Here is a 25,002-nt window from a genome sequence, read left to right on the forward strand (position 1 = left end):
TTCCCCCATCTTCAAAGTCAGAAGATTAATAAACTAGCTAATTTTTTAAAAATAGGCTGCACACCCAGTGTGGAGCCCAACATAGGGCTTGAACTCACAACCCTGAGATCAAGACCTGAGCTGAGATCAAGAGTCAAGTGCTCAATTGACAGAGCCCCTCAGGAGCCCCAAACTCATTAATTTTAAACATCTTTTTTTTAGCTCCACAACCGAATTACTGAGTCAGTTCAAAGATAACAGTTTTTATTCCATTATATAAAATATATTAATAGAGCAAAGAATTAATGTATTAAAATATGTGCAAGAGAATATACAGTATATATGGATTAATGAAAAGCCGGAGTGCTGGTGACAGACTCGTTACTTACTAGTTGTCAAATTAGAGTAGTTTTTATCGCATCTGAAATTTGGCGACTAGCACTGATGAGATGGAAAGATTGTGTGTGGCGTGGATTTTGGTTACACACAAACTTTACACAGTTTGAGCAACAATTACAAACTCTACAAACAATGGTGAGGGTCATCGAACTTGGTGTACAGCCCACTAAAGAGCTGAGTGAATGCAGGGGCTGACGAGCTCCGGGCGTCGGCCTGAGTCTTCTTCAGACAGGCAATGGTGAGCCTTCTCCCCGGCGAGTCAGGACCACCTCCATCCCTGAGACACTCAAGGATGGTTCCTCAGAAAGGCATTACTTTTTCTTCTTCTCCTTTTTTCCTTTCTTTTCCTTCTTTTTCCCTTTTTCCTTTTCCTTTTCAATGTTCCCTTCTGTTAGCGCCAAGGCTCGCTTTTTACCCATAGGGGTTTTGGCATACCAGTCCTGAAATAAAACATATGTTTAGGAAAATATCAAAATGGCACAAATTCACTGGAATATTCTTTAAAACAAAGAAAAGCTTGATAAGAAGGAAGTGGCAAACAGCCATTAAACTTTGGGCGTTTAATGTATATTTAGTACACATTCTTTCTCAAGGCGTTTTCCAACCTGTATTTTGACACAACTTGAAATTTCCACCCCAAGAAGTGTACATCAGAGAATCACAGGCCAAATCTGATCAGCTCAACTAAGTCACCTATCTTTTTAGAGAATCTTCCTGAGGGCATAGGCTTTCTTGTGAATAATACTCCGTGGTTCACACATGGCCACCAGAAGCTGGACTGGTGGCCATGTGGGAGCCATGGAAGGCCACACAAACACTGAGAGGGGGACTGTCGAAAACATGCAGCCAGTATACCAATAAAGCACTTTGTGGTTACAACTGGTCCTGTGAATGCATTTTTTTTCAACCTTCACTTTTCATTTGAAAGCTGAGAAACATTTTAGTGTACAAACTTCATAGTAGTAATCATATCTCACTGAATGACTACACTACAAGTTGTTTGTTGTTTGTCAATTCTCCTATTAATGGGCATATACCATTGCCAACTTTTCATTGGGAACAATGGTGAAATTCATAATTCGTACATATCTCTTTGCATACTTATGAGAAAACTTCTCTAGGGCATATATGTAGAATTCCTGGTAGGTAGGGCATGAGCATCTTCAATTTTACTGGATATTTCTGAATTGATCTGAGTGGGAGGCTAGCTTAGTCTTCATAAGTCTTAAAATGTCTTTATTGTCTCCTGTCTCTTGGGTGCTAGTTTAGTTGGGCATAAATGTTAGGTACACAGTTACTGTTCTTCAGCATTTTGCAGAAACGATCCCACTGTCTTCTGGAAATAGATTGCTGTCAAAGAGCTGCCTGGCCTCCCACTGGTGTTTGGAAGTTGGCAACTCCCAAACAACATCCTTGTTTGTTGGCAATCTGGCATCTTTGAAGACTGGCTTGTTATCTTATTCTTAGGTTCACAATAATGCATGTGCATGTGGATTTATTTTTATTTGTTCTGCTGGCCACTTGGAGTTCATTTTTACTCTAAGAACTCATGTCTTTAATTCAAGAAAAGTTTCAGCAAATATTTCTTCAAATAATTGTTCCTCTGACATTTCTTTTTTTCTCTTCTAGAACTTCTTTTTTAAAAATTTTTTTATTTATGATAGTCAGAGAGAGAGAGAGAGAGAGGCAGAGACACAGGCAGAGGGAGAAGCAGGCTCCATGCACCGGGAGCCCGACGTGGGATTCAATCCTGGGTCTCCAGGATCGCACCCTGGGCCAAAGGCAGGCGCCAAACCGCTGCGCCACCCAGGGATCCCTCTTCTAGAACTTCTAAAAGTTAGATGTCAATGTCTTCAAAGCTTCTTAATTGCAGTTTATAGATTTTGCCTTTTTGTTTTTCTGTGCTGCCTTGGGAGGGAGCATCCTCCAGTCCATGAATTTGCTCTTTGACCATGCTTGTCTAGTCTAGATATCTTACCTCTTTTATTTTTTGCCATTTTAAGTTAACTACTGTATATTTAGTTTCTAAGCTTTCTTTTTGTGATTTTTTCCCCAGTAATTATGTCTTCTTATTCCATTTCTGCCTGTCTTTGTTTCAAAACTTTGTACATCTCTATTGGAAATGATGCCTTCTGACAATCATCATATGGTTTCACTCAGACGTGGACTATAAGAAAAAGTGAAAGGGATTATAAGGGAAAGGAGGGGAACTGAGTGGGGAAAATTAGAGAAGGAGACAAACCACGAGACTCTAACTCTGGGAAACACACAAAGGGTTGTGGAAGGGGAGGTGGGCAGGGGGATGGGGTCACTGGGTGACGGGCACTGAGGAGGGCATGTGATGGGATGAGCACTGGTGTTAGATTATATGTTGGCAAATTGAATTTAAATAAAAAAATTTTAAAAAGGAAATGATGCCTTCATTTATTTTTTTTTGAACATCTGAATTATATTAATTTCAACAACTTTGCCAGGCTGTACTTAGCACTAGGTTTCCTAAAATGTCTTAGGGATTTTTATTTTCAGGTTCCTTTTGAGTAGGAAGCTCTGTTGTGGTCTCGATCTCTCTCATTATTTCTCCCTCCCTCACAGTACTGCAGCTGCTTCTACACAATCCTCTAAAGCCAAATCCAGAAGCACCTCTTGTAATGATGTTTTGAAGTGAATGCTCCTTGGTGATGTCGACATACCACAGATCCGGTCACAGAAGCAGCAGGTATTGCCACTTTATCTTCCCTGGCCCCTAGTCTCTTTTTGTTTCCTAGCCCTGACTTTTCTCTGTGCTGCATGCCAGGCACATGGTTGTCCCTGTGTTTGAGATTTACCTTTGGTTCTGGTACTTGGGGATTTTTCTCATCTTTCCTTTCACTTTGGCTCTGTTTTCAATGTAAGGTGAGGTGGCCAAGGACTTAGGTGATGAACTTCTAATTTATTGAGACACAGTATAGAATACGGGTAATAAAATTGTCTTTGGACTATGGTTTGAATTTCAGTTCTGCTCCTTTTAGCTGTATGACTAGAAGCAAGTCACTTTGCCTCCCCCCACCTTTTTTTTTCTGCTGTAGCAAATTACCACGAACTTAGTGATATAAAAGAAAACATTTATTATCTCACAGTTCTGAAGATCAGAAGTCCAAAATGGATCTCACTGGCCTAAAATCTAGGTGTCTGCGGGCTGTCTTCCTTTCTGGAACTCCAGGGGAGATGCATTCCCTCATCCTTTGCACTTTCCTGAGGCCACCTGTTCTCTGGGCTTGTGGCCCCTTCTTCATCTTCAAGCTAGCAACATGGGGTTACTTGGAATACCAATGCATCCTTCCCATGCTGCTAACTTTCTGGTTCTCTCTCCTGAGTCCCTCTTTCACTTTTTATGATTATGTTAGACTCACCAGTATAAGTAAGGGTAATCTGTTTTAGGTTCAGTGGATTAACAACCCTACTCTATTTGCAACCTTAACTCCCCTTTGCCATGTAATGTAACATATTTACAGGTTCTAGGGACTGGGATGTAGACACCGTTGGGAGGCCATTATTCTGCCTACCATATCTTTTTATGTCTCGATTTCCTCAACTGTAAAATAGGGGGATTATGAGGTTTAAATGAATTATAGCAGAGTGCCTGGCACATAAATAGTCAATAAGTATTAGCTAACATTATTATGATTATTACCATCATTACCCTTAAATATTTTCTCCATCATGTCTATGGAATAGGGTACAATGTGTTCAGAGAATCTCTAAGATCCCAGTGTGACACATTGTCAGAAGCACAGGTAGGTCAAATTTCTCAGGGCAGAAATGATTGGCCTGATCACAAGCAACTAGAGCCACAGAGTCACATTATTTCCTGGTGTGACAGTGCCAGTCCATCTCTCCATCTGCTCAATAAATTTGCCACTAAAAAAGGTTGTTGAACATCGAGTTGGGGCCAGGTGCTGTGCCAAGCTCTGGAGCTACAATAAGCAGAAATTGATGAGGGGAGAGGGCTAGTAGTGATGGTGGAAAAATGATTTAGTTTCCTTAAAAAAAAGAAAAATGATCAAATATGCCAAGAATGGAAGAGAGAAGCATATATGTTCTCATCTCAGGTTATCCAGGGTAGCATTTCTTTGCTTGAATAGCGTGATCAGCTATAGTTACTGGACCACAAAGTACCCATGACAGAAAAACTTCTACAAATCACTTTGGAAAGTTAAAAATCCAGCTAAGAGAAAGCACAGGTTTTAAAACTCTAAACCTAGCTCCTCAGAATAGGGAGGAAAATGATAATTTTCCAAAGAAAAAATTGGGAATTTTGGAAAAGAATAGGATATGTTGCATGAAGAGGATAAATATTTGCAATGAATTTTAACAAGGTTTCAACAGTTAACAAGAACGTTAATTCAAATCCTGGGCAGAAGCTCCATCTTGATTTGGGAAATTTCTTGCAGTTTTGCTAGAGCTCGGGTCAACAAAACTATAGCTGATGGGCCAAATCTGGCCCGCTGCCTATTTTTGCAAATAAAGTTTTATTAGGATGCAGCCACGTCCATTCATTGACATACTGTGCGTGAATGCTTTTGTGCTGTGATACAGGATTGAATAGTTGTGACAGAGACTGTGGAGCTCTCAAAGCCTAAAATATTTGGTATTTGGCTCTTTATGGAAAAGATCGCAAACCCCATGCTAGGTTATTATTTCAGGGATCAGCATGACTCTTTTCCACCTTGTACTGAAAAATTAGTGGCAAAGCAGGAGGGAAACATGGTTTTTAGAGTTGATGGAAAAGTAATACATTGCAGAGGGAAATTTTCCTAATCTCAAGCAGACTTCCAGGCACACGAGGTTTAGACAAGAATGTTGATTCTTTTTCTGATGATTGCATGGCCAATGTTGTGGTGGGTATAATTGCACGGATAGAATTTTCCTCCCTTGTTTTCCCAGTTGGCCAAGGAAACTGCCTCCAGGTCCAGAAAGTGAACACAACCATATTCATTTTGATTAGAAGGAGTGTGAGGCGTGCCCGCTGGCCTGGGCATCTAGGGCTCTAATGTAGATTTGCTTGGATAAGGCACATAGCTCTCTGCAACTTATTTTCCTCCTGTAAAAGAGGGATTTGGAAAAGCTGGTTCTTGATTTCCTCTAGATCTAAAAAATTCTACAAACGTTACAAAAATGTATTAAAAAATTAGAAAAACTTAAACTTTGATGAGTTCTCTTGTGATTTCCTACTGTAAGTACGCTGAAAAAAATGAAGCATGCCACAGCAAATATGGGACAAAACCAGCACGGGCTTGAAATACACTACTTAGGGAATGGTTTTCTTTTAAAGATATTATTTATTTATTCATGAGAGACACACAGGGATATTCAGAGACACAGGCAGAGGGAGAAGCAGGCTCCCTGCGGGGAGCCTGATGTGTGAGTCGATCCCAGGACCCTGGGAACATGACCTGAGCCAAAGGCAGATGCCCAACCACTGAGCCTTCCAGGCGTCCCTAGGGAATGGTTTTCTTTATGCAAAACTGGTTCTATTACATGAAATATGAGGTTAAAACCAGTGAGAACCAGGAAAAGGTGTACATACATGTATGTATGGCATCTGTGTGTGTATGCATGTGCAGGCATGTGTGTGGATGTGTGTGTGTTTGAAGCCAGTGGTTTCAAACCTGCTATTTAAAATTCTGCAGTTTGGCTGTTAATGTATAAAGTCACAGACCACAGTTGTTCCTAAGTTTTGGAAGGCACATGTTTTACTGGCAAGGCTGGAAAGAATGTTTGATCAAAAATTTCAAGTTTCCACATTTCAATATATATGACAAATTCATGAAACTCAGGAACCAGAGGGAGGAGGTCATGTGACAAGTGGCCACCCAGGCCCTCCATTTACCTTAAAGCTCTCTTCTTCCTCCTGGTACACCGGACTCATGCTGGCTAGCATCGCAATAAACTCCACTGCCGTGAGCGGTTTATACGTTTGCTGCCGGATTCTGCGGTCTGTGAGCACACCTTTAACCACCTGGACTATGTGTCCTTGGGTGAAGCCATCGGTGACCTTTGCCAGGCAACTGATATTCAGGGCATTGGTAATGATGCCTCCATTGCGTTGGATGATCTGTTTCCACAAAACTGTTGTATCCAAGATGGTGAAAAAGACACAAAAAACAAGGGTCACCACAGGGAAAACGGTATGATCTAGTTCTTGGTACAAGGTTGCATCTCATCAAGAAAGGAACACACAGGAGGAACACTCCGTTTTATTTGTAATTCAAATGAGCAGGAAGCCACATAGCTAAATACTTTTTTTTCCCCCCTTGGAGTGATTTTCAACCATGAGACAAACATATCAATGGTCCTGAGGTCCTAGGCCCACAAAAGCAGGAAAAATGAAAGCAGGTTCAGTACAGGTTTCATGTGATATCTTCAAAGTCGTTCAAAATCTTTCAAAATTGGAAATTCAGATAGGGTATACACGGGAGGGTATATACTCTGTGCATCAGAATATTGTATTTTTCCGAGTGTTTGTATGAGTAAGAGTTTGACTTTCTTTTTTAGTTACAAAGTTTTGGTGCATTATTTTTGCATGTGGAATAGGAATGCAGATTCCAATTTCCATTCATCACCAGGGGGCTCAGGTCCCTGTGGGTACAATTTGACCCTTATTCCCCCAACAACTGTAAACAGCAGTTCACTGAGCGCCCCCTGGGTGGGTACACCCGTTGTCCTCTGGGTGAATGGGACCTGGGGTAACAGAGTGATTTCTCCTTAGAACACTGGGATGTCGTGAAAGTGAATTATGGAATTATTGAACTTGAGAGAGAGAGTGGACTCCCACCCAGCATCTGAAATGATATGACACTCAGGCAGTTACCTCCATTCCAGAAAGGAGGGGAAGTACATGAGATTCACCGTGGCTTGTTTTGTCATACCCAGTGAGAAAGGTGAGGCATTGCCAAGGCCGCCTGTCTCAGAGCCATTCTGAGTGCTGGGAGGGTCTGGTCAAATGTCTCCTAAGCATTTTGACCTCCTTTGAGGAATATTTGAAATTTTTTTTAAAAAAATGACCATTATTATATAATCTGAACACTGTCAGGTCTGTTAAATGCCTAGCTCACTCAAATACGTTGATCCAAAAAATATTTGATAAAACGAAACGGTCTGATTACGGTTCAGGGATAGCATGAGCTGCCATGTATCAATGAACCACACTGTCGAGTGGGATTTTTAGTCATGAGTCATTTTAACAATCCACCTCCACCATCCACTTTGGTGGTGATGGGAGGGGTGGTGGCCTTTGGCTTCATGGGGAGCTGAGCTGCTGGAAGGCGTGCACGTTCTCTGGGGGCCTTCTGTGTCTCCCAGCTGTGTGATGCTAGGTATCAAGGGCCACGTGGGCCACCCAACTGACCAAAGCACATATAACCCCCTGGATCTACTTTGCTGCTTTCTTGGTGAGTCTGTTTGAGCTTGAATCCATCTTAGGCTCACCTATAAAATGGGAATAGACAGATTCACTTCTCAGGCTGCGGTGAGAAATAAAGACGAGGGTGCACACGCAGGGCTTGGGACAGCCCTGTTCTAGCATATGGTGGGTGCGTTGTTTTCTGTAGCCGTGTTACTGTTGTTACTGTAATCATAATCAGTCATTCCACCTTGTACCAAGGTCTCCTAATGCTCATTAATACCTAAACACAGAATATGTCAAAGGATCGTTGTGTAAAACAGATTGTAGCAGGTGAGGATCACCCCTACCCGGCTATAACTGAGGAAGGGTTAGGAACTACAATGTATGGGAAAAATAAGAACAACGACCAGGTGGCATCATTCCTTGGGGCTAGAGTGCCCCTGTCCAGATTTATAAGGTTGAAAAAAACTGTGCTAACAGTCTGAATGGTGACTCTGGAAGTGGAGAAGGGAGCGTGCTTTATGCTGAAGCACAGGGCACTGCCCCTACAGCCGAGGACCCGGTCGATGTCCCCAGCTGGAGACTCGGACAGCGGCAGCCTTGTGTACCCCAGGCCAGCTTCTCACTGGTGATGTGGAGGGGACCCATCAGTAAGCAAATGGGGAAGGCAAGGCTCTCAGAGACCAACCCTCAGCTCCCATCCCTGCCTCCCTGCTAAACTACGGGAGCCCAGCCCTCCAGCTTCCCAGCACGAGGAGTGTCTCTACAAGTAAGGATTCTTTCAAAACAGAGCAAAAAACTACAGTTACTCTGGTCTAGCAAGTACACGTCAACACACTATTGACTCTTAAAATGTATGATATGATACTGATGAAGAGTTTTCGCCAAGGGTTCTCAAAATACACAAATCATTGATTCCCCGCCCCCCCCCGCAAAGTTCCCCATTTGTTAATGGAGGGAAGCCGTGGAGACAGTCAGGGCTATGGTGGGACTTGGCCTCTTGCCCACAGCTTTCTCAAGACCCAGAGAAGGGGAAAGAGAATCATTTTGACTTCTCGTATTTGATGAACTAGACTTGGCTTTTAAAGAATAGCTTTGGCTGCTTCTACAAAGCCACCAGCTGAGGGGCTGGGAGGGGAGTCAGGTGCTGAGTGAGTCACAGCCTGGGGGGCTCATTGAGCTCCGGAGCCACGGCTGCTGAGAGTCTTTGGCCCAGTGGTGCAGGTGGAGAGGACGAAAGCACCACCGACGAAGGGGTGGGGTGGGGAGGGCCGGATCAGCCAATGGAGCGTGCTGAAGGCAGCGGAGCGGCTCTCCAGATGAGTGCTGTGTTTTACCTTCCTTCTCTTGGATGCGAAGGCTCCTCACTTCTTCAGACGAATCTACATTCTCTTTTCCTTCTTTAGACTGAAGGGAATCTGGTCTTTGGATCCCCTTCTCTGCTTTTGACGTTCCAAACTGATTCTGTCCTGGCTCCCAGCTGTGTTTTTGAGATGACGTAGTATCTCAAAAGTCATTTTTTTTAATTCGTGATTTTATAAAAGCACAGGAAGTGATAATATGATTTAGATGAGCTTGTGGTCTCTGAGGACTAGAATTCCAGAAAAATCGGAAGACGTGGACTGGGCTCATCCGACCAGACACTGGGTCTGGGGTGGGGGCCTATGATGAATTGGGTTATTAGTGAAACAGACCCCTGGGAAGAAAGGCGAGAGCAGGAAGCATTAGGAATATGGCGAGAGGAGGCCCAGAGGGATTTCTGGGGACCAGAAGAGGCATTAATCAACTTTGCGGGTGGATTTTCTGAAGGAAACAGCTTGATTTGGGGAAAGAAGGTAGCTATGGCATTCTACTCGGTAAACCTTAAGGACTGTGCTTCCTCAGGCTGACCCATCCTTCCCTTCTTGGTGCTGGTAATCCCCCCGCTGCCTGCCTGGAGGGATTTGAGAAGCGGGATCGTGAATGTTCCCCGACACCTTCGGCACCCTGCTGCTGGTAGATAGATGGCCAAGCAGAGGCCCAAGTTATGGATTTGCAGCCCATGCTTTATGGGCTGGAAGAGACCATTTTTGATCACTGCGAAGACAGGAACAGTCTTTCTTTAAGATGGATGTCCCAGCCACTGTGGCTATGAAAACTTCAAGGTCACTGGAGGAAACGCTGGACAGCATTTATGATGTCAGCAAGAATGGCCACCTAAACAAATCACCCACCATGGAAGAAATATGTGAGAAGCGTGTGGTTTAGTGGACAGAGCCCCGGGCCCAAGAGAACTCCTGTGTGCAGGTTTATCATCTGCCCACAGGTGAGAGGCTGCTTTCTCCTTCCTCCCCTGTGATGCCGCCACGGGGAGATTCAGGTTGGAATTTGTAATGTGATCTGTGTCCTCACAGATGCCTCGCATTTTATAAAAAAAAAAACAAAAAAACAAAAAAACCCAAAACCCAACTGTCCTTGTTATATATATCAACAGCTTCATTTTTAAAAGGCCTATGGTTTTGTCAAACAATAGAAACTATTCAATCCAAAGTCAAGAATAATGATCTGGTCCCTTAAAACGAATAACACCCTATCTTATTCCATTAAGGTAGCTTAAAGTACAGATCGGCAATAAATCCAACCCAACCCAAACCAAACCCTTGGATCGAGAGAGGAAATCTGACCAACAGGAATGAGAGCGGGAAAGCCAAGAGTGTGGGATGCTCTGTGCAGACTCAGTGGGCAGAGACTTCTGGCGCCCACCTAGCAACATGTCGGACCCTTCCTTGGTGGGGCTGCACATCCCTGCTCCGTTGAACTTCAGTGAGGCTGTGGGAGTCCTTCTGGCTGATGCAACATGAATGAAACAACAGCTGGCCCTTCTGGGTCTTGTCCCTAAAATCTCCTGTGAGAGACTCTCTACTGTCTTCTCTCTTTTCCTTTAATGCTGGTTGAATGCAAAGGACCCAGCAGAGGGCCTGGAGGCTCTGGGAGATGGAGAAGCTGCTAGAATGATGGAAAAATAATGGAGATCAAAGTCCTCCTGTTCTTTGTGTATAGCATTGATTTGTGAAGCCAGGATCACGGTTTATCAAGACAGAAATGAGCTCCCACTGCACATGGAGTGGTTGGTAAGCTGGGAGCTTATGCCATGTGGGGGGTAGAGGGTTGTTCTTTAGCAGATAACATGGGACAGAAGCTTAAGACCAACCAGAAAGCGTCACAGAGTCTCTCTGTTTTGGGGGTGCTATTGTGACTAGAGAAGGATGAATAGAAACCAAGTCTGACCTGGTCATCTTCGCCACTCTTATTAATGTTGACCACCACCGTAGGCTGTCTCACCTCTACCACTACTCCATTCTGTCCACCATCCTGTCCATACCACCACCGAATCACTGCCACCACCACCACCACTGCCTCCCTAGTACCAGGCTGCCATCATCACCACCACTACCACCACCAGCACCACCACCACCCATGTGACCACTTTCCTCTTCCCTAGTACCAGGCTGTCACCACCATCACTGCCATTTGTAACACCGACACCACCATCACCATCTCTATACCAAATCTGCTACTACCACTACCATCATCACCACCCCCATGAGAGGTAAAGACGACCCCTCAATGAGCCGCACTATAGTATTCTGATCCTTGTGTACTCCACTACCCTTGAATCTGGGCTGGCCTGGGACTTGCTCTTGACCAGTAGAGTTTGGTGAAAAGGACTTTGTGTGACTTCTGAGACTGGGTCACAAGAATCTTTCCAGCTTCTGTCAGAACCTCTTGAAAGGTTTGCTCTCAGGATGCTCTCCCGTGGGACCCAGCCACTGTGCTGTGCAAGGCCATATGGAAAGGTCAGGTGTAGGCTATCTGGTTGGCTGAGAGCTGAGGTCTCAGCATCAACTCCAGCCACAGGAGTGAACGACCACATAGGTCCAGCTCCGTCGAGTCTTCAGGTGAAGCCCAAACTGACACCTGACTGCGACATCCTGTGGTACTTCAAGGAGACCTTGTCAGCTGAGCCCATGAACCCTCCAAACCATGAGATGGAATCATTTGTTGTTTCAAGCCACTGGGATGGTTGGTTACACAGCAGCGGATCATAGGAACCAGCACCGCACCACCACGGCCAGCTGCTGCCGGGTCACGTACTCCTTCTCCATCCCCATGGCCGCCATCTTGACTTCCTCCCTGCCCAGCACCACCCGGGCTCTTGTGGGAACCGGTCCTGGTGCTGGGTGTTTGTGCTTTCCACTTCAGACAAGGGTCACAACAGCCCTGGGGACTTAACAGTCCTCTTCACAGAAGAAACAGTGCAGGCCAGCAGGTCAACTGAGCTGTCAAGGGCATCCAGTCATCCCGCGGCAGAGCCGGGATTCAGAAGCTCAGAGCTTGCATCTCATGGCTCTTTACGGTTTCACTGCACTGCTTCCAGGGTCATTTTTTTGGTATTATTCTCACTTAAAAATATGTTTCAAAAGAAGGAGATTTTGAATTCGTTCAAGAGGAAAAAAACTGAAAAAGGAGGTCTTATCTTTAATGGTTATTTTAAGTAAGTCAACATGCTCCTAGACTAATACTTCGAGAATGAAAAGCTAAAAAAAAAAAAAAAAAAAAAAAAGAGAGAGAAAAGAAGAAAGAAAAAAATCAACCAGTGGAAAGAATGATGCTCTCTGAGAAAGACACCGTCACCGTGGGTTCAAGACACCTCATCCTGATCCCCCTGTCGAAAGAAAAATTAGCACCTACAAAGACTTTTGTCATCTTCTGGGCCCCCAGTAATAATCCCTGTCCAGTCTCCTTTTGTTTTGGGTAAAAAGCAGGATGTTAACAACAGAATGGACAAGCACATTTCGCCCCTACGACCTGGTGGTTTGTGTTTACGGCCCAGGCTCTGCCAATGTCCAGGAGCTCCCTCCGGTGCATGGGCTCTCCACCTCCACCACCTTTGGTGATGGCTGCTTTACCAGGGCCCCCACCCACCTCTGGTGTCACACGCCTGCAAGCCAACGCTACCCGGCCCACCCTGAGTCACCGCGCACAGGAAGGGGCTTAGGGGTACTTGCCGAATCTAGAAGCATAGTCTGGTCTGGGAACCAAAATAATTTTTTGGTAAACTTTGCAAAAAGATTGAAGCTCGGCATCGAAGGGGCGCTGGGTTGTCCCTACAATCAGAATCCTGTCATCCGGTTTCAGGAGTCTCAGGATTTTTGGAAGCTGTTTTTTGAGGCGTTTCGGGTCCATCTGGGAGAAAGAGAGAAAGGGGGGAAAATGAGCCCATCTCCAAGGAAAAGGATTAAGGATGGAAGGACACTTACTTGTAGAATGCATGGTGGCTGGCGTTTGTTAGAGCGACCTCAAAGCTCTGGGAATCATGATTCTCAGAGTTCATCCTGGTCGGGGTGGCTTGAATTATAGGCTCTTCCTTTCCTCCACCTCTGGCATTCAGATTTGGAAAGGAGGAAGGAAGGAAGGAAGGAAGGAAGGAAGGAAGGAAGGAAGGAAGGAAGGAAGGTAGGACCTGAGTGACCTTTCTAGTACCTCGACCCTAGGAAGGTGGAAGGGAGCTGGCCGGAGCGAGGCCTCTGAACTGTTCCAGGGTGAACCCAAGACAGCCTTTGCTGCTGGCCCTGCCAGTGAGCCTCCAAAGGTCTGGATCTCACGTCTCTGAAAAGCACTTGGTTACAAAAGAGTGTGACACTTCTCTCTGTGAAGCAGTTTGGAAAGAGTTTGAACCTGTATTATTTTAGCCAAGTCTCCGCGCGCTAATGATGGAGAGGAGCAAGATGCGAGGTACCCCAGGGAGGATGACTTCCAGCCTGCGGGGGTCAGATTTGGCCACGTTGCCATGGCAATGCACCAGCTTTCAATTAGCCTGCACTGGCACAGCCTTGTGAGGGGGAGGCGTGGGGAGGAGGAGGACGCTTGGGGTGATGATGGAGAGAGCCTCCGCAGAGGAGCCCCGAGCGCAGCCTTGGCTGCTTTTGCTCTCACTTGGCTCGGGGGCTATTGAGCCAATTAGAATCTGAACGTTGAGCAGGAGGGAAAGAAGCCAGCCCGGCTTTCCTGGAGCAGAGCAGGTCCGAGCTCACCGTGAGTGCCCCGCAGAGACCAGCCCCTGCTGCCCGGCCCGGTGCCTCTGTGTGGCCCTGCACAGCCCAGCTCAGGGACAGCCCTGGAGGCAGGGAGGGCTGGTGACACCAGGGGTCAGGGGTGGGGTGGGGAGCAGGTGTTTGATGAATCCCATGCTCGGGAATAACAGTGAGTGGCAGGGTGTCGGAGCCACCGCTGGCGGGAGGGGTGACGGTGCTGTGGGCGGTTTGCAGAGCCTCTGGGACAAGGATGCCCGTGTGCTACGGAACCGTGTCCCACAGGAGGCCCCTGGTGGACCCAGCAGAGCTGGGAGTCAGGGCTGGGCCCACCAACTGCTCTGCACAGCAGAGGGGGACTTAGATGTGCCCAAGCACCCTGGAGGGCAGGGGTGCCTGGGGGAGCTGCACATGGCTCTGAAGCCCAGGGGGGACCGTTCCGCGTCATGAGGCTGTTGGCCGTGTGTGCCCGCAGCAGTGCTTGGCATCCTTCTTTCTCTTTCCTGTTGACCAGTGAGAAGGCCCAGTTCCACGTCTACATTGACAAGGTGCAGGAGGGAGGCCGGGTGGGAGAGGGCAGGAGCCCTGGGGCCCAGGGGCCGGTAGGAGGAAAGCCCAATGGGAAGTTGCAGAAATGCGGTGACCTCTGGCCCCACCGAGGCAGGAGGCTGGGGGCTTCCGCTGATGTCCAAGGACAAGGCAGGATGTTGACGCTGCATTTCCCACTTCTTATGTCCAGGCTGGTTATGCATCTTCTAGCTGGATGATCCTAGTAGCAGCAGCTGCTGAGGGCTTGCTGTGTTCCAGGTACTTCTGTCTCCACGACAGGGACCTCCCCAGGAGGGGACAGCCCTCCCCTCACTCACAGACGAGAATCTGAGGCCGAGAGAGACCAAGTGACATCCTGAGTCCCAGAGTTAATAAGCAGGACCCTGACTTCCAGACTCTTGCTCCACTCTGCTCGGCTGGGGTCCCCTCCCTCCCGGAGGATATGTGCAGGGGGCTTTTCCCGTCCTGGGAAAGGGCCTATCCCGGTTGAGAGCTGCAAAGGAGGCTTAAAATACATATTGATTATTATGATTTTGTGTTATGTCATATTTTATTATTAGATTTATATGATTGTGATATATCCATATCAGTTTTATTGAAGGGGAGTTCACATACTATACAACTCATCTATTTAGACTGTACAATCGAGTGTTTTTTCTTTTTAAAGATTTTATTTATTTATTCATGAGAGACACACAGAGAGAGGCAGAGACACAGGCAGAGGGGGAAGCAGGCTCCACGCAGGGAGCTCAACATGGAACTCGATCCCGGGACCCCAGGATCAGGCCCTGGGCCGAAGGCAGGCACTCAACCCCTGAGTCACCCAGGAATTCCAATCAAGTGGTTTTTAATATATTCACAGAGTTGTGCAAACATTGCCTCACACTCAATCTTAGAACATTTTCATCACCCCCAGACGACTGTGCCCAGTAGCAGTCCCTGAATGGTACCCCCCAAACTCCTCCTCCAGACTTAGGCAACCAGTTGTCCAGTTTCCATCTCTACGGATTTGTATATTCTGGATATTCCATAGAAATGGGATCACCCAAAATGTGGTACACGTGTGTATGTGCGTGTCTGTGGCTTCTTTCATTTCACATAGTATTTTTGGGGGTTCACCTATGTTCATACTTCACTTTTCTTGCTGAACAATGGCCATTGTCCGGATAGGTCACATTTTATGCATCCAATCATCAGCTGATGGGCAGTTGGGTCGTCTCTACTTTTTGCCTGTTCTGAATAGTGCCACCGAACATTTCTCTTGGGCACATGCAGGGGAAATGAGTTGCTCAATCACATAGTTACTTTATGTTTAACCTTTTGGAGAAAAATGTCAGACTACCTTCCAAAGTGGCTGACGTTCATGTTTCCCTACATCTTGTGAACATTTGTTATTACGTGTGTTTCTTTTCTTTTAAAAAAAGATTTATTTATTTTTTCATGAGAGACAGAGAGAGAGAGAGAGGCAGAGACACAGGCAGAGGGAGAAGTAGGATCCTCACAGGGAGCCCGTTGTGGGACTCAATCCCGGATCCCAGGATCACACCCTGAGCCGAAGCAGAAGCTCAACCGCTGAGCCACTCAGGTGTCTCCGTGCTTTTCTTTTCTCTTTCTTAAAAATAGTTAGCTTTTGGTGTCATATCTAAGACATATTCTTTTGCCTTAAAAAAATGTAGCTACCCTAGTGGATATGAAGGGGTTTGATTTGTGTCCCTCTGATGACCGATGAGGTTCAGTATCTTTTCACGTCTTTATCGGCCATTTGTGATCTTCTTTGGAAAAATGCATATTCAGATCCTTTGTCTATTTTTTTAACTGGGTCATTTGTCTTTTTATTATTGAGTTGTAGGAGTTCTTTATATGTTCTAGATACAAGTCCCTTATCGATCTATGATTTGCAAGTATTTTCTTCCATTCTATGGGTCATCTTTCCACTGTCTTGATGATGTCCTTTACAGCAAAGAAATTTTTAGTTTTTATATGGTGCAACTTATTTTTTCTTTGTGTCATATCTAAGACATTCTTGCTTTATTTAAGGCCACAAAGATTTATGCTTCTATTTTCTTCTAAGGGTTTTAGAGTTTTAGCTCTTGTAGGTCTTTGGTGCCTTAGGGGTTGATTTTTGAATACTGTGTGACGTAGGGGCCCAAGTTTATTCTTTTGGCTATCCAATTGTCCCAGCATCATTTTTTGAAAATATTATATTGTCAAAAAGTCAATTGACGGTAAACGTAAGGGTTTATTTCTGGACTTTAATTCTATTCTATTGATCTATATGTCTCTTCTTATGCCAGCACCACACTGTCTTGATTGCTGCAGCTTTGTGGTAAGTTTTGGGATTGGGAAGCTTAAGTACCTTGATTCTGTTCTTCTTTTTCAAGATTGTTTTGGCTCTTGAAGTTTCCTTGAATTTCTGTATGAATTTTAAGATGAGCTTGTCAATTTCTGCCAGTTAAGCCAGAGGGTAGTTCGATGAGAATTACACTGAATCTGTAGGTCAGTTTGGGAATTCTTGCCATTTTAACAGTATTAAGATACTTTCAAGATACTTGATGTATCTTTCCATTTTTTTAGGTCTTTTTTCAACAACGTTTCTGTATTTTTCAGAGTAGAAATCCTGTACTTCCTTTGTTAAATTTATTCCTAACTATTTTTTTCGGTGTTATTATAAATGGTTGTTTAATTTTAATTTTTGATTTTTCATTGCAACTGTATAGAAATAAATTGCCTTTTGGTTATTGATTTTGTATTTTGCAACATTGCTGAACTTATTTATTAGTTCTAATGCTTTTTTAGTAGATTCCTTAGGATTTTCTGTATCTAAGATCATACCATCTGCAAATACAAATAGTTTTACTTCTTTTTTGCCAACATGGATACCTTTTATTTCATTTTTCCCCCTAATTATACCTCCAGTATAATGCTGGAGAGAAGAGGTGATGTTAAGGGAGAAGCATACTTTATCAATAAGTATGATGTTAGCAGTGGACTTTTTTGTATTTGTCCTTTATCAGGTGGAGGAAGTTCCCTTCTCTTCCTATGTTTTTGAGTCTTTTATTATGAGAGGGTGTTGGATTTTGTCAATGCTTTTTCTGCATGTATTGAGATGGTTTGGTTTTTGTCTTTTCTTCCAATGATATAGTAGTATATCACATTAATTGATTTTTGGATGTTAAACCCGGGGTAAATCCACTTGGTCATGGTGTATAATCCTTTTTCTATATTGTTGGATTCGGTTTAGAGAAGACTTATTATAATGTAATTCACAGCAGAGGGAGAGATGGAATTTTTACAGCAAAATAAATCCCGGAGGCTGGGCCCGAGGCCAGACCACCAGGCATCTTCCTATCATTTCCGCCTGCACCCACAGGAATGTGGAGCCTGCTCCAGCTCCACCAGGAGGAAGCAATGGCCCTGCATGATTCCACCCAGGAGAACAGAGGAGCTTAAAAGAGGGGAAAGCACAGGAGAGGGATGATAGAATGAGAGTTCCTGGAATCCTAGAAACAGATAGCTCTGACAATGAGGATGAAGACCTGCTCATGAAAGGGCTGCTCCTTAATCCCCACCCTAAGTCTTTTTAGAAACCTGCCATCTCTCAGATGCAGACACTGGGCTGTCCTGGGACAGGGAGGGGCATTTGCTGGCACTTTATTTTTTATTTTTATTTTATTTAAAAATTATTAATTTATTTGTGAGAGACAGAGAGAGAGAGAGAGAGAGAAAGAGAGAGAGAGGGAGGTAGAGCCAGAGGAAGAAGCAAGTTTCTTGTGGAGAAAGGAGCCCACTGTGGGACTCAATCCCACGACCTTGGGATCAGGACCTGAGCCAAAGGCAGAGGCTTAACCGTCTGGGCCACCCAGGGGCCTGGGACTTTTCTTTAATACTGAACTTAACCTGGGGGTCAGCCTATGTGCAAACTCCCTCCCCTCCTCATCAAAGAAAAGAAAAGCCCAAGAAAAGAAAAGCCCTCCATAATAACAGGTAGATGATATGGCAAATGTTAAAATGCATAGATTTTGATACAGATATATTTTATCGCAGTCTTGGCTTTGCTCTTAACAGCTGTGTGACTTTGAATAGATTGCTCAATTTCTCTGAACCTGAGTCCCTACATCTGAGAAATGGGGATAATCATGGAGCCTAACTTACAGGGACGCTGTGAGGACTGCACGGCATAATGTGCATAATGTGCTTACTAATAAGCTTAGTAAGGGATAATTGGTGTTTTAGTCTGAAATACAAGTGCTGGTGGGAAACGATGTCAGTTTTGCCCTATTGAGGACACAGGTTTTTAAAAGGAAGAGACAGAAAAACTGGGGGCTTTGCAATTGAGAGGAAACTAGCAATTTGCCAACAGAGCTCAAAATGACTGTGTATAAAGCTCCCATGAGTTTCCATTGTATTAGATGATAGTTCTTCATCTGCTTAGCTCTGAGAAGATGCCTTCTAGGTGCCATGCCCCTTGAAGGAAGCCCTCTGCTGAGATCCTAGGAGAAGAGACCTCATAGGAATGTCTATACCTGTGCCAGGAAATAATCCACTGCACTTAGGTGAGGCTTGGAGAGTTTGGTGATATTTGGGGCTCTTTTTACCAGAGTGAATCCAAAGCCCTCTGATGAAGAGTGGTTATTTCAAATAAAACCAACCTTTTGAAAATGCAGGAGCAGCAGCAGTTTGGGTAGCGGGTAGTGAGGGAGAGGAGTCTGGGCAGGCTTTGCAGCAGGGTGCAGGGAGGTTCCCACGGATACTTGCATCTGAGCCTCTGGGAGAGCATTGGGCTGGGGATGGGAGTGAGGCAGTCGTTGGTTTGGGTGTGATTTTTCTTGACATGAGATGGTGCCCAACGAGGGCAAGGAGATAGAAATGGGCCATGGGCCTGGGATGGAAACACAGAAGACACAGAATGAGACACCGAAGAAGACACGGAAGGAGGAGACTCAGAGAAAAGTGTTGGTGGGGGTACGAGGCGGCCAGGGCTATGGAAGCTAAGGGAAGAGGGTTTTACAGAATGGTGGAATGTATCCATCTTGAACACGGCATAAAGGAAGAGCAAGGGAACCAAAGTGTTTGTTGGAAAAACGGATGTCAAAGAAAAACTTCTTGAGGGCAGTCTCCATGGCGTTGGAGGGCAGCAAACAGACGGTGGCGGGTTGCGGAGTGAGTGAGGGTGGTGAGAATAGACCGGTCTTTTTAGACGTTTGCTGGAGAACAAGGCAGGTGGTGGGTGACTGGGATGTGCAGGGTGCGCGTGGGAGCTGCCCAAAGGCTGGTGGAAGGAGGACTGATCCCAGGGCCACTCTGCCTGGTGAGAGACAAGCTTGCGGGGTCCGAGCCCATCCCCGCAGCCGAGTTGCCATGGTGACGGCGGCGTGGCCTGCTGGTTCAGAGGCAGATGGTGTTGCTACCTGCATGTCCCGAAGTGGCAGGGACACCTGGACTTAATTAGCCTGTTTGGATAACAAATGTTGATCCTGGGCCGCAGCCAGGGTGCCATCCTTGCTGCTGGTGAGGTGGAGTCCCAGGAGGAGGGGATGAAAAGAGAAGGCAGGTCCGTTCCATCAGCGCTCCCCTGCACTCGGGCGCCCCCGGCTCCAGCTCAGAGCCCCCCCCTCCCCCCGTTATGCACGGAGACCCTGGCGCCCATCCGGCACGCCAGCCACAGTCACTTGGCCACCTCCACGGCCACCGCCCCTGCGGCTGGTCCCGCCAGGCCCCGCACAACAGTGTTATTGCGGGCAGTTTCCAATTAGCACTTAGCATCCACGCGGCCACTTCCAGCTGCCGTTCTGAGGTGGCCCCGCAAAACCCCGCTGCACCAGCACCAACAAAGCAAGAGCTTCCCGCGTGGGGGCCCCCCGCGATGTCGGGAAGGCTCCTGCTGGATGGAGGAACGAAGGGTAATGGTGCAGAAAATGCAGCCGCCGCCTGTCTGGTCTCATTCTTTGCTGTCTTCGCGTCGTCCCCAAACAGCTGACTGGCTGTTGGAGCCGCAGACGGTGGGGAGGGTGGCCCTGCTCCCAGGAGGACGAGAAGGGGAGGGGCCCGGGCCTGGGTGGGGCCCGCGGGGGGCTTGGCGGTTCCCCAGAGTCTAGAGGTGAAGGGTTTCTCGGGGTGTTGAGGACGACCGGAGGGGAAGTGGGCAGCGGTGCAGGAATTCTGGAGCAGGGCGCCCGGGCTTTGCGATCGGAGGCCCCACGGGCAGTTCGCAGGACGTGGTTTGGAGCGGCCGGGGGCTGATGAGGTGCGGTGGCTGGAAGCCCGCGGGAGGGTGGACTGGCAATGCCTCCGCACGGGGGGGCTGGGCCTCTGCATTCAGACAAACCTGTTTCTGGGTCCCCGCACTTTCCCCGGCCTGCTGAGGCTCTCTTGCCGCCTTTGTGCTCTTGTGCAAAACGGGGGAAGAACTGGCTCCTTCCACCAGTTGCTGGGAGCTTCCCCGACATAGGAGTCGTGCCCCTGGGAACCTCTTCTTCTGTTCCCAGCCGTCCTGGGTGTGGGGCCTGGGGTCCCTGCCCCCGGGAGCTCAGCTCCCCAAGATCCGTAGACATCACGGCCAGTCTGGACTTCTCTCTTGCTTTGCTGCTCAGGACGGGGTGATCCTCGTACATTTTACCACCTTGGGAGCCTTAACCTAAAGGATGAGGCATCGAGGGGGGAGTAAGTCACTGTGAGGGAGGCGTTTGTTTCAGGGGGAGATTCCGGGACCCCTCACATGCGGGGTGCTGCTTGTGTTGTAGCTCTGGGTGGTGGACATGGTAGCAGGTATGGACTTTCTTCTCTGTGCCTCAGTGCCTTTGGGGTCGTGGAGCCTTTGGGACAGAGGCTGGAGCACGGGAGGGGGAAGGCTGTTGGCTTTCCCTGGGGTGGCCAGTGCTCAAGGCAGCTCTGGCCCTGGCAGCTGAGGGACCTGGTAGGGGCATAAGTCAGAGGCTGAGAGTGGGGAGGGAGGGCAGAGCTGGGTCCGCCCTGGCCCCAGATTCCCAGGAAGGCAGGCCCAGGACATGGGGGGAGAGTGGGGACCACGTTCCCATGTACAGCTGGGGGATGTGCACAGCGATCCCCCCTCACCTCGGCACTCTCCTCCTACGGCCCTGTTTGTGCCTGGGATGGCTCGGGCCACCCAGCCGGCCCTGGGGATGTTAGGGGACCCGAGGACCCCTCTGCTTGTTGTCCCTCTGGACTTCTGGGACTCAGCTGAGGGTGTGATTCCTGCGCGTTAGCACAGTTAGGTCCCCCTGCAGATGACGGGCTCTTCGAATGCAGAGCTGGACAGGAGAGAGATCCGATTCGTCCACTGCAAAGTCTCTGCCATCAAAGGCCTTAATTTCTTGCTGGAGGAACATGCATCCGGGGCCCTGCAGGAACCGGAGCGTGGGCTGAGGCTCTTGGAATCAGCAGTAGTGGGGGGGTTCAGGCGGTGTGGGAGGTGGCTGCTGAGCCCGTGTGTCATTCAGGCCATCGGCCCTTCCCCCGGGACTCCTCTGGCTTCTCTTACACACCAGCTTTCCCATTCGCCTTGTTCCGCACGGATTCAGGTGTGCAGAGGACTGCTGAGAGCAAAGCCACAGCCCGCGGGGTGGGGGCGCGGGGTCACGGCCGAGAGCGCTGGGGCGCCCCGTAAACTGTAGGCTGCACTCTCTGGAGCCCTGTAACGACGTAGCCAAGGAAGTGGCTGCTCAGAGAGCTTAGGATACTTGCTCACAGACACACAGGATGAATGAACGAGCCCCAAGTCCCGGCTCCTAGCTCCCCAGGCTGATGCCCAGTGCGGGCGTGCGGAGCCCTTGCCCGTTATCTGACGACGTTGGGTGAGTGACACCTGGCACGACACTCGCCCTGCACGTCTCTGGAGGTCTCTGAGCCGGCTCATTGATAGGAACCCCTGCCTTCTGTGTTCACGGATGTGCGGCAGCGTGGCCAGCAGAGGGAGCGAACTCCCAGATTCCCAGATTTAATAGTGAATGAGCCCTCTTAAGAGTTTCTGAAATGACAGGGCAATCAAGGCTCATTTGGGGGAAGAAAAGACGGAGCTTTCATTCTTTATCCAAATCATCTCTACCTGCTAAAAATGATGTATAATACATAAGCATCGAAAGTGATTAAAATCCTTATGAATTTAATCAGAAATTCACAGTTAACCACTATTTGCTTTGGTGCAAATTGATGTGGAATAACAATCATGTGTATCTGCAATTTTTTTTTTAACTTGTGGGAAATTTGCTGGTGATTTGTTGGGGGGGGGGAAGTTCGGGGGGAGGAGGGTTCTTCTAAAGGAGAGAAACAGAGGAAGGAAGGAAGGAAGGAGTTGAGAGCGGGCTCCCTGGGGGCCCCAAACGCAGGCACTTAGCAGTTCTGTCAAAGGTCTTTGTTCATAAATTTCAGGCCTTTGCTATTTATTATTATGAACAATAGGAAATCCTAATAATAACTCCTATGTGTGCCATTTGCTTCAACCAAGCCAAATTCTCTGAATTGTTTCTTACCTCTGAGTCACATGCATGGTCCAAAGCTTCTCTTCCCCCCACCGCTTCTTCCATACTTTCCTTCATTTTTTCCCCTAAATTATTCCTCGTAAAATCAGACCACTGACGGGTTTCAAATACAGACGTGTACACAGCACGAGACGGCTGCCCCTTCACTCCCTTCCTCCCTTCAAGAGGACGTTCTTGGAAAGTGGAGACAGTCCCTGGTAAGAGTCCCCGCGGGGGAAAGAAAAGGTCGAGTGAAGAAAGATCTAGAAGCCTCACCGTCCTTTCTGCACTGGGGACTTTCTTGTAGAAGGTTTTCTCTGTGTCTCCGATCCAGACCACGGAGGGCTGGAGCTCGCGGGCCACCTGCCGGGAAGAGAGCCTTGGCTGTGAATGCATGTGTATGTGTCTCCGGTCCCCAACCAACAGCAGGGTGTGGTGGCCCCCCGCCCCCGACGCGGCTCCCCGGGGTGGCCGGGGGCTGGGGGGGCTCCGCTGCACCAGCAGGGCCGGGGCGCCACCTGCCTCCCCTCCCACCTCCCACGCGGGACACACGCCAGGGCCGCACATTCTGCTCTAGGACCCGGAGCCTCGAGTCAGGGTGGCTTGAAATAAACCGATGGTTCTCCACTGCAAACACACGGGCACTGGGGCCTCGAGTTTTAATTACAGCCTACTTGCTGCTCCCAGGTTCATTCAGACTCGCTCATCAGGAGGGAGGCTGTGTCAGCTCAAGGGCCCCCGCGATGCCATTTGTTCACCTCCGTGGGGCTGTGCTTTGTGGCGGAGGTTTTGCCTGGGAGGTGGCTCTGAGCCTCCCCCCGCAGCAGCAGGCAGGGCTTCGCGACGGCGCTGGGACTTACCGTGGGCCCGTGAATAATTGCCACGCGCCGAACAATCTCTTCAAAGTGCCCGCAGGATAGCAAAGTTCGGGTATTTTTGCAACAATTTGTGCTTTGTGCAAAATTGTGATGGATCAAAGCCGTCTCCGGTCACAGCAAATATAGTGTTATGTACTCCTATTTTTATCTTTCTTAAAACATCATTAAGGCAGCAGGTGTGAGTCGTAACCAAGATAGGTGTTTAATAAATGGTGGAAAAATCGCCGGGGGCACTGTGGCCATGGCTGTTTCCCCAGCATCACGTACCAGGGGGAGCAGATTGCACACGCTTAAAGACAGGCGTGCATGGAACTCAATCCGGGTGCCTGGCTGTGTGCCTTCCCCGTCTCACACTCACCAGCATGTCCAGGAAGGAAGCAGGACGAGCCGACCACTGTTTGGTAGGCCTTTAGTTTTCATTTTTTAAAAAAGATTTTTAAAAAATTTTTATTTATTTGAGAGAGACGAAGCATGAGCAGGGGGGAGAGGGAGAGGGAGAAGGAGAGGGAGAGGGAGAGGGAGAGGAGAGGGAGAGGGAGAGGAGAGGAGAGGAGAGGGAGAGGGAGAGGGAGAGGGAGAGGGAGAGGAGAGGAGAGGGAGAGGGAGAGGGAGAGGGAGAGGGAGAGGGAGAGGGAGAGGGAGGCTCCCCCCCTGAGCCAGGAGCCTGAGGTGGGACTCGATCCCAGGACCCCAGGATCGTGACCTGAGCCCACGGCAGATGCTTCACCGACTGAGCCCCTCAGGTGCCACAGGCCTCTAGTTTTTAGACACAGAGCCATAGAGTTTAAGAATCTAGAATCGCAAATTGTGATCTCAATTCCCAGGCGGCGTGGCCGGGTGTGAGTTGGGGAGCAGCCATGTGCCTGGCCAGGGCCTCATGGGTTGCACAAGGCCGACAGGGACGCGGCCCGTCCTCCCCTTGCTGATGACTCAGTCACGCCACGGCCCCGGCAGCAGGTGCCACTCTGCTCAACCGGGACCATGGACGGCAAAACTTGGCAGAGGGACGCGAAGCGAGCTGTCCACCCGCACGCAGCTGGGAAGGGGCAGCAGCGGGAGGCGCCGTGGGGCTGCAGCTGCAGAGTCTGCGGGAAGCTCGACCGACACCCGCAGGTGCCCCCTGTCCTGGAGCCACACCCTTGGGCGCCCCCCGGGGCAGCTGCCCTTCTCTGGGCCACGGGCTGTGGGCCCTCTGACTCCGCTGCCTGGCAGGCCTGCTGCGTGGGGCCGCAGGGCGGGCTCCCCCGGCCACTGTTGAGCTCCTGGAA

The 25,002-nt window shown here is 48.2% G+C and overlaps 1 protein-coding gene across 2 annotated transcripts in view; it reads right to left on the minus strand.

The window, feature by feature from the left end:
* Positions 1-222: 222 nt before the first annotated feature.
* Positions 223-25,002, minus strand: part of IQCA1 (IQ motif containing with AAA domain 1) — a 146,307-nt gene continuing 121,527 nt past the window's right edge. For both annotated transcript variants that reach the window (XM_049101295.1, XM_025463554.3), the window contains 4 exons: positions 23,133-23,219; positions 12,811-12,988; positions 6,248-6,486; positions 223-818 (listed from right to left, as the gene is read on the minus strand). In XM_049101295.1, the coding sequence (XP_048957252.1) occupies positions 690-818; positions 6,248-6,486; positions 12,811-12,988; positions 23,133-23,219 (633 nt within the window). In that variant the 3' untranslated portion in view covers positions 223-689. The remainder of the gene's footprint in view (positions 819-6,247; positions 6,487-12,810; positions 12,989-23,132; positions 23,220-25,002) is intronic.

This window comes from Canis lupus, chromosome 25, assembly GCF_003254725.2.
Source record: "Canis lupus dingo isolate Sandy chromosome 25, ASM325472v2, whole genome shotgun sequence".
In the NCBI taxonomy this organism is placed as follows: Eukaryota; Metazoa; Chordata; class Mammalia; order Carnivora; family Canidae; genus Canis; species Canis lupus.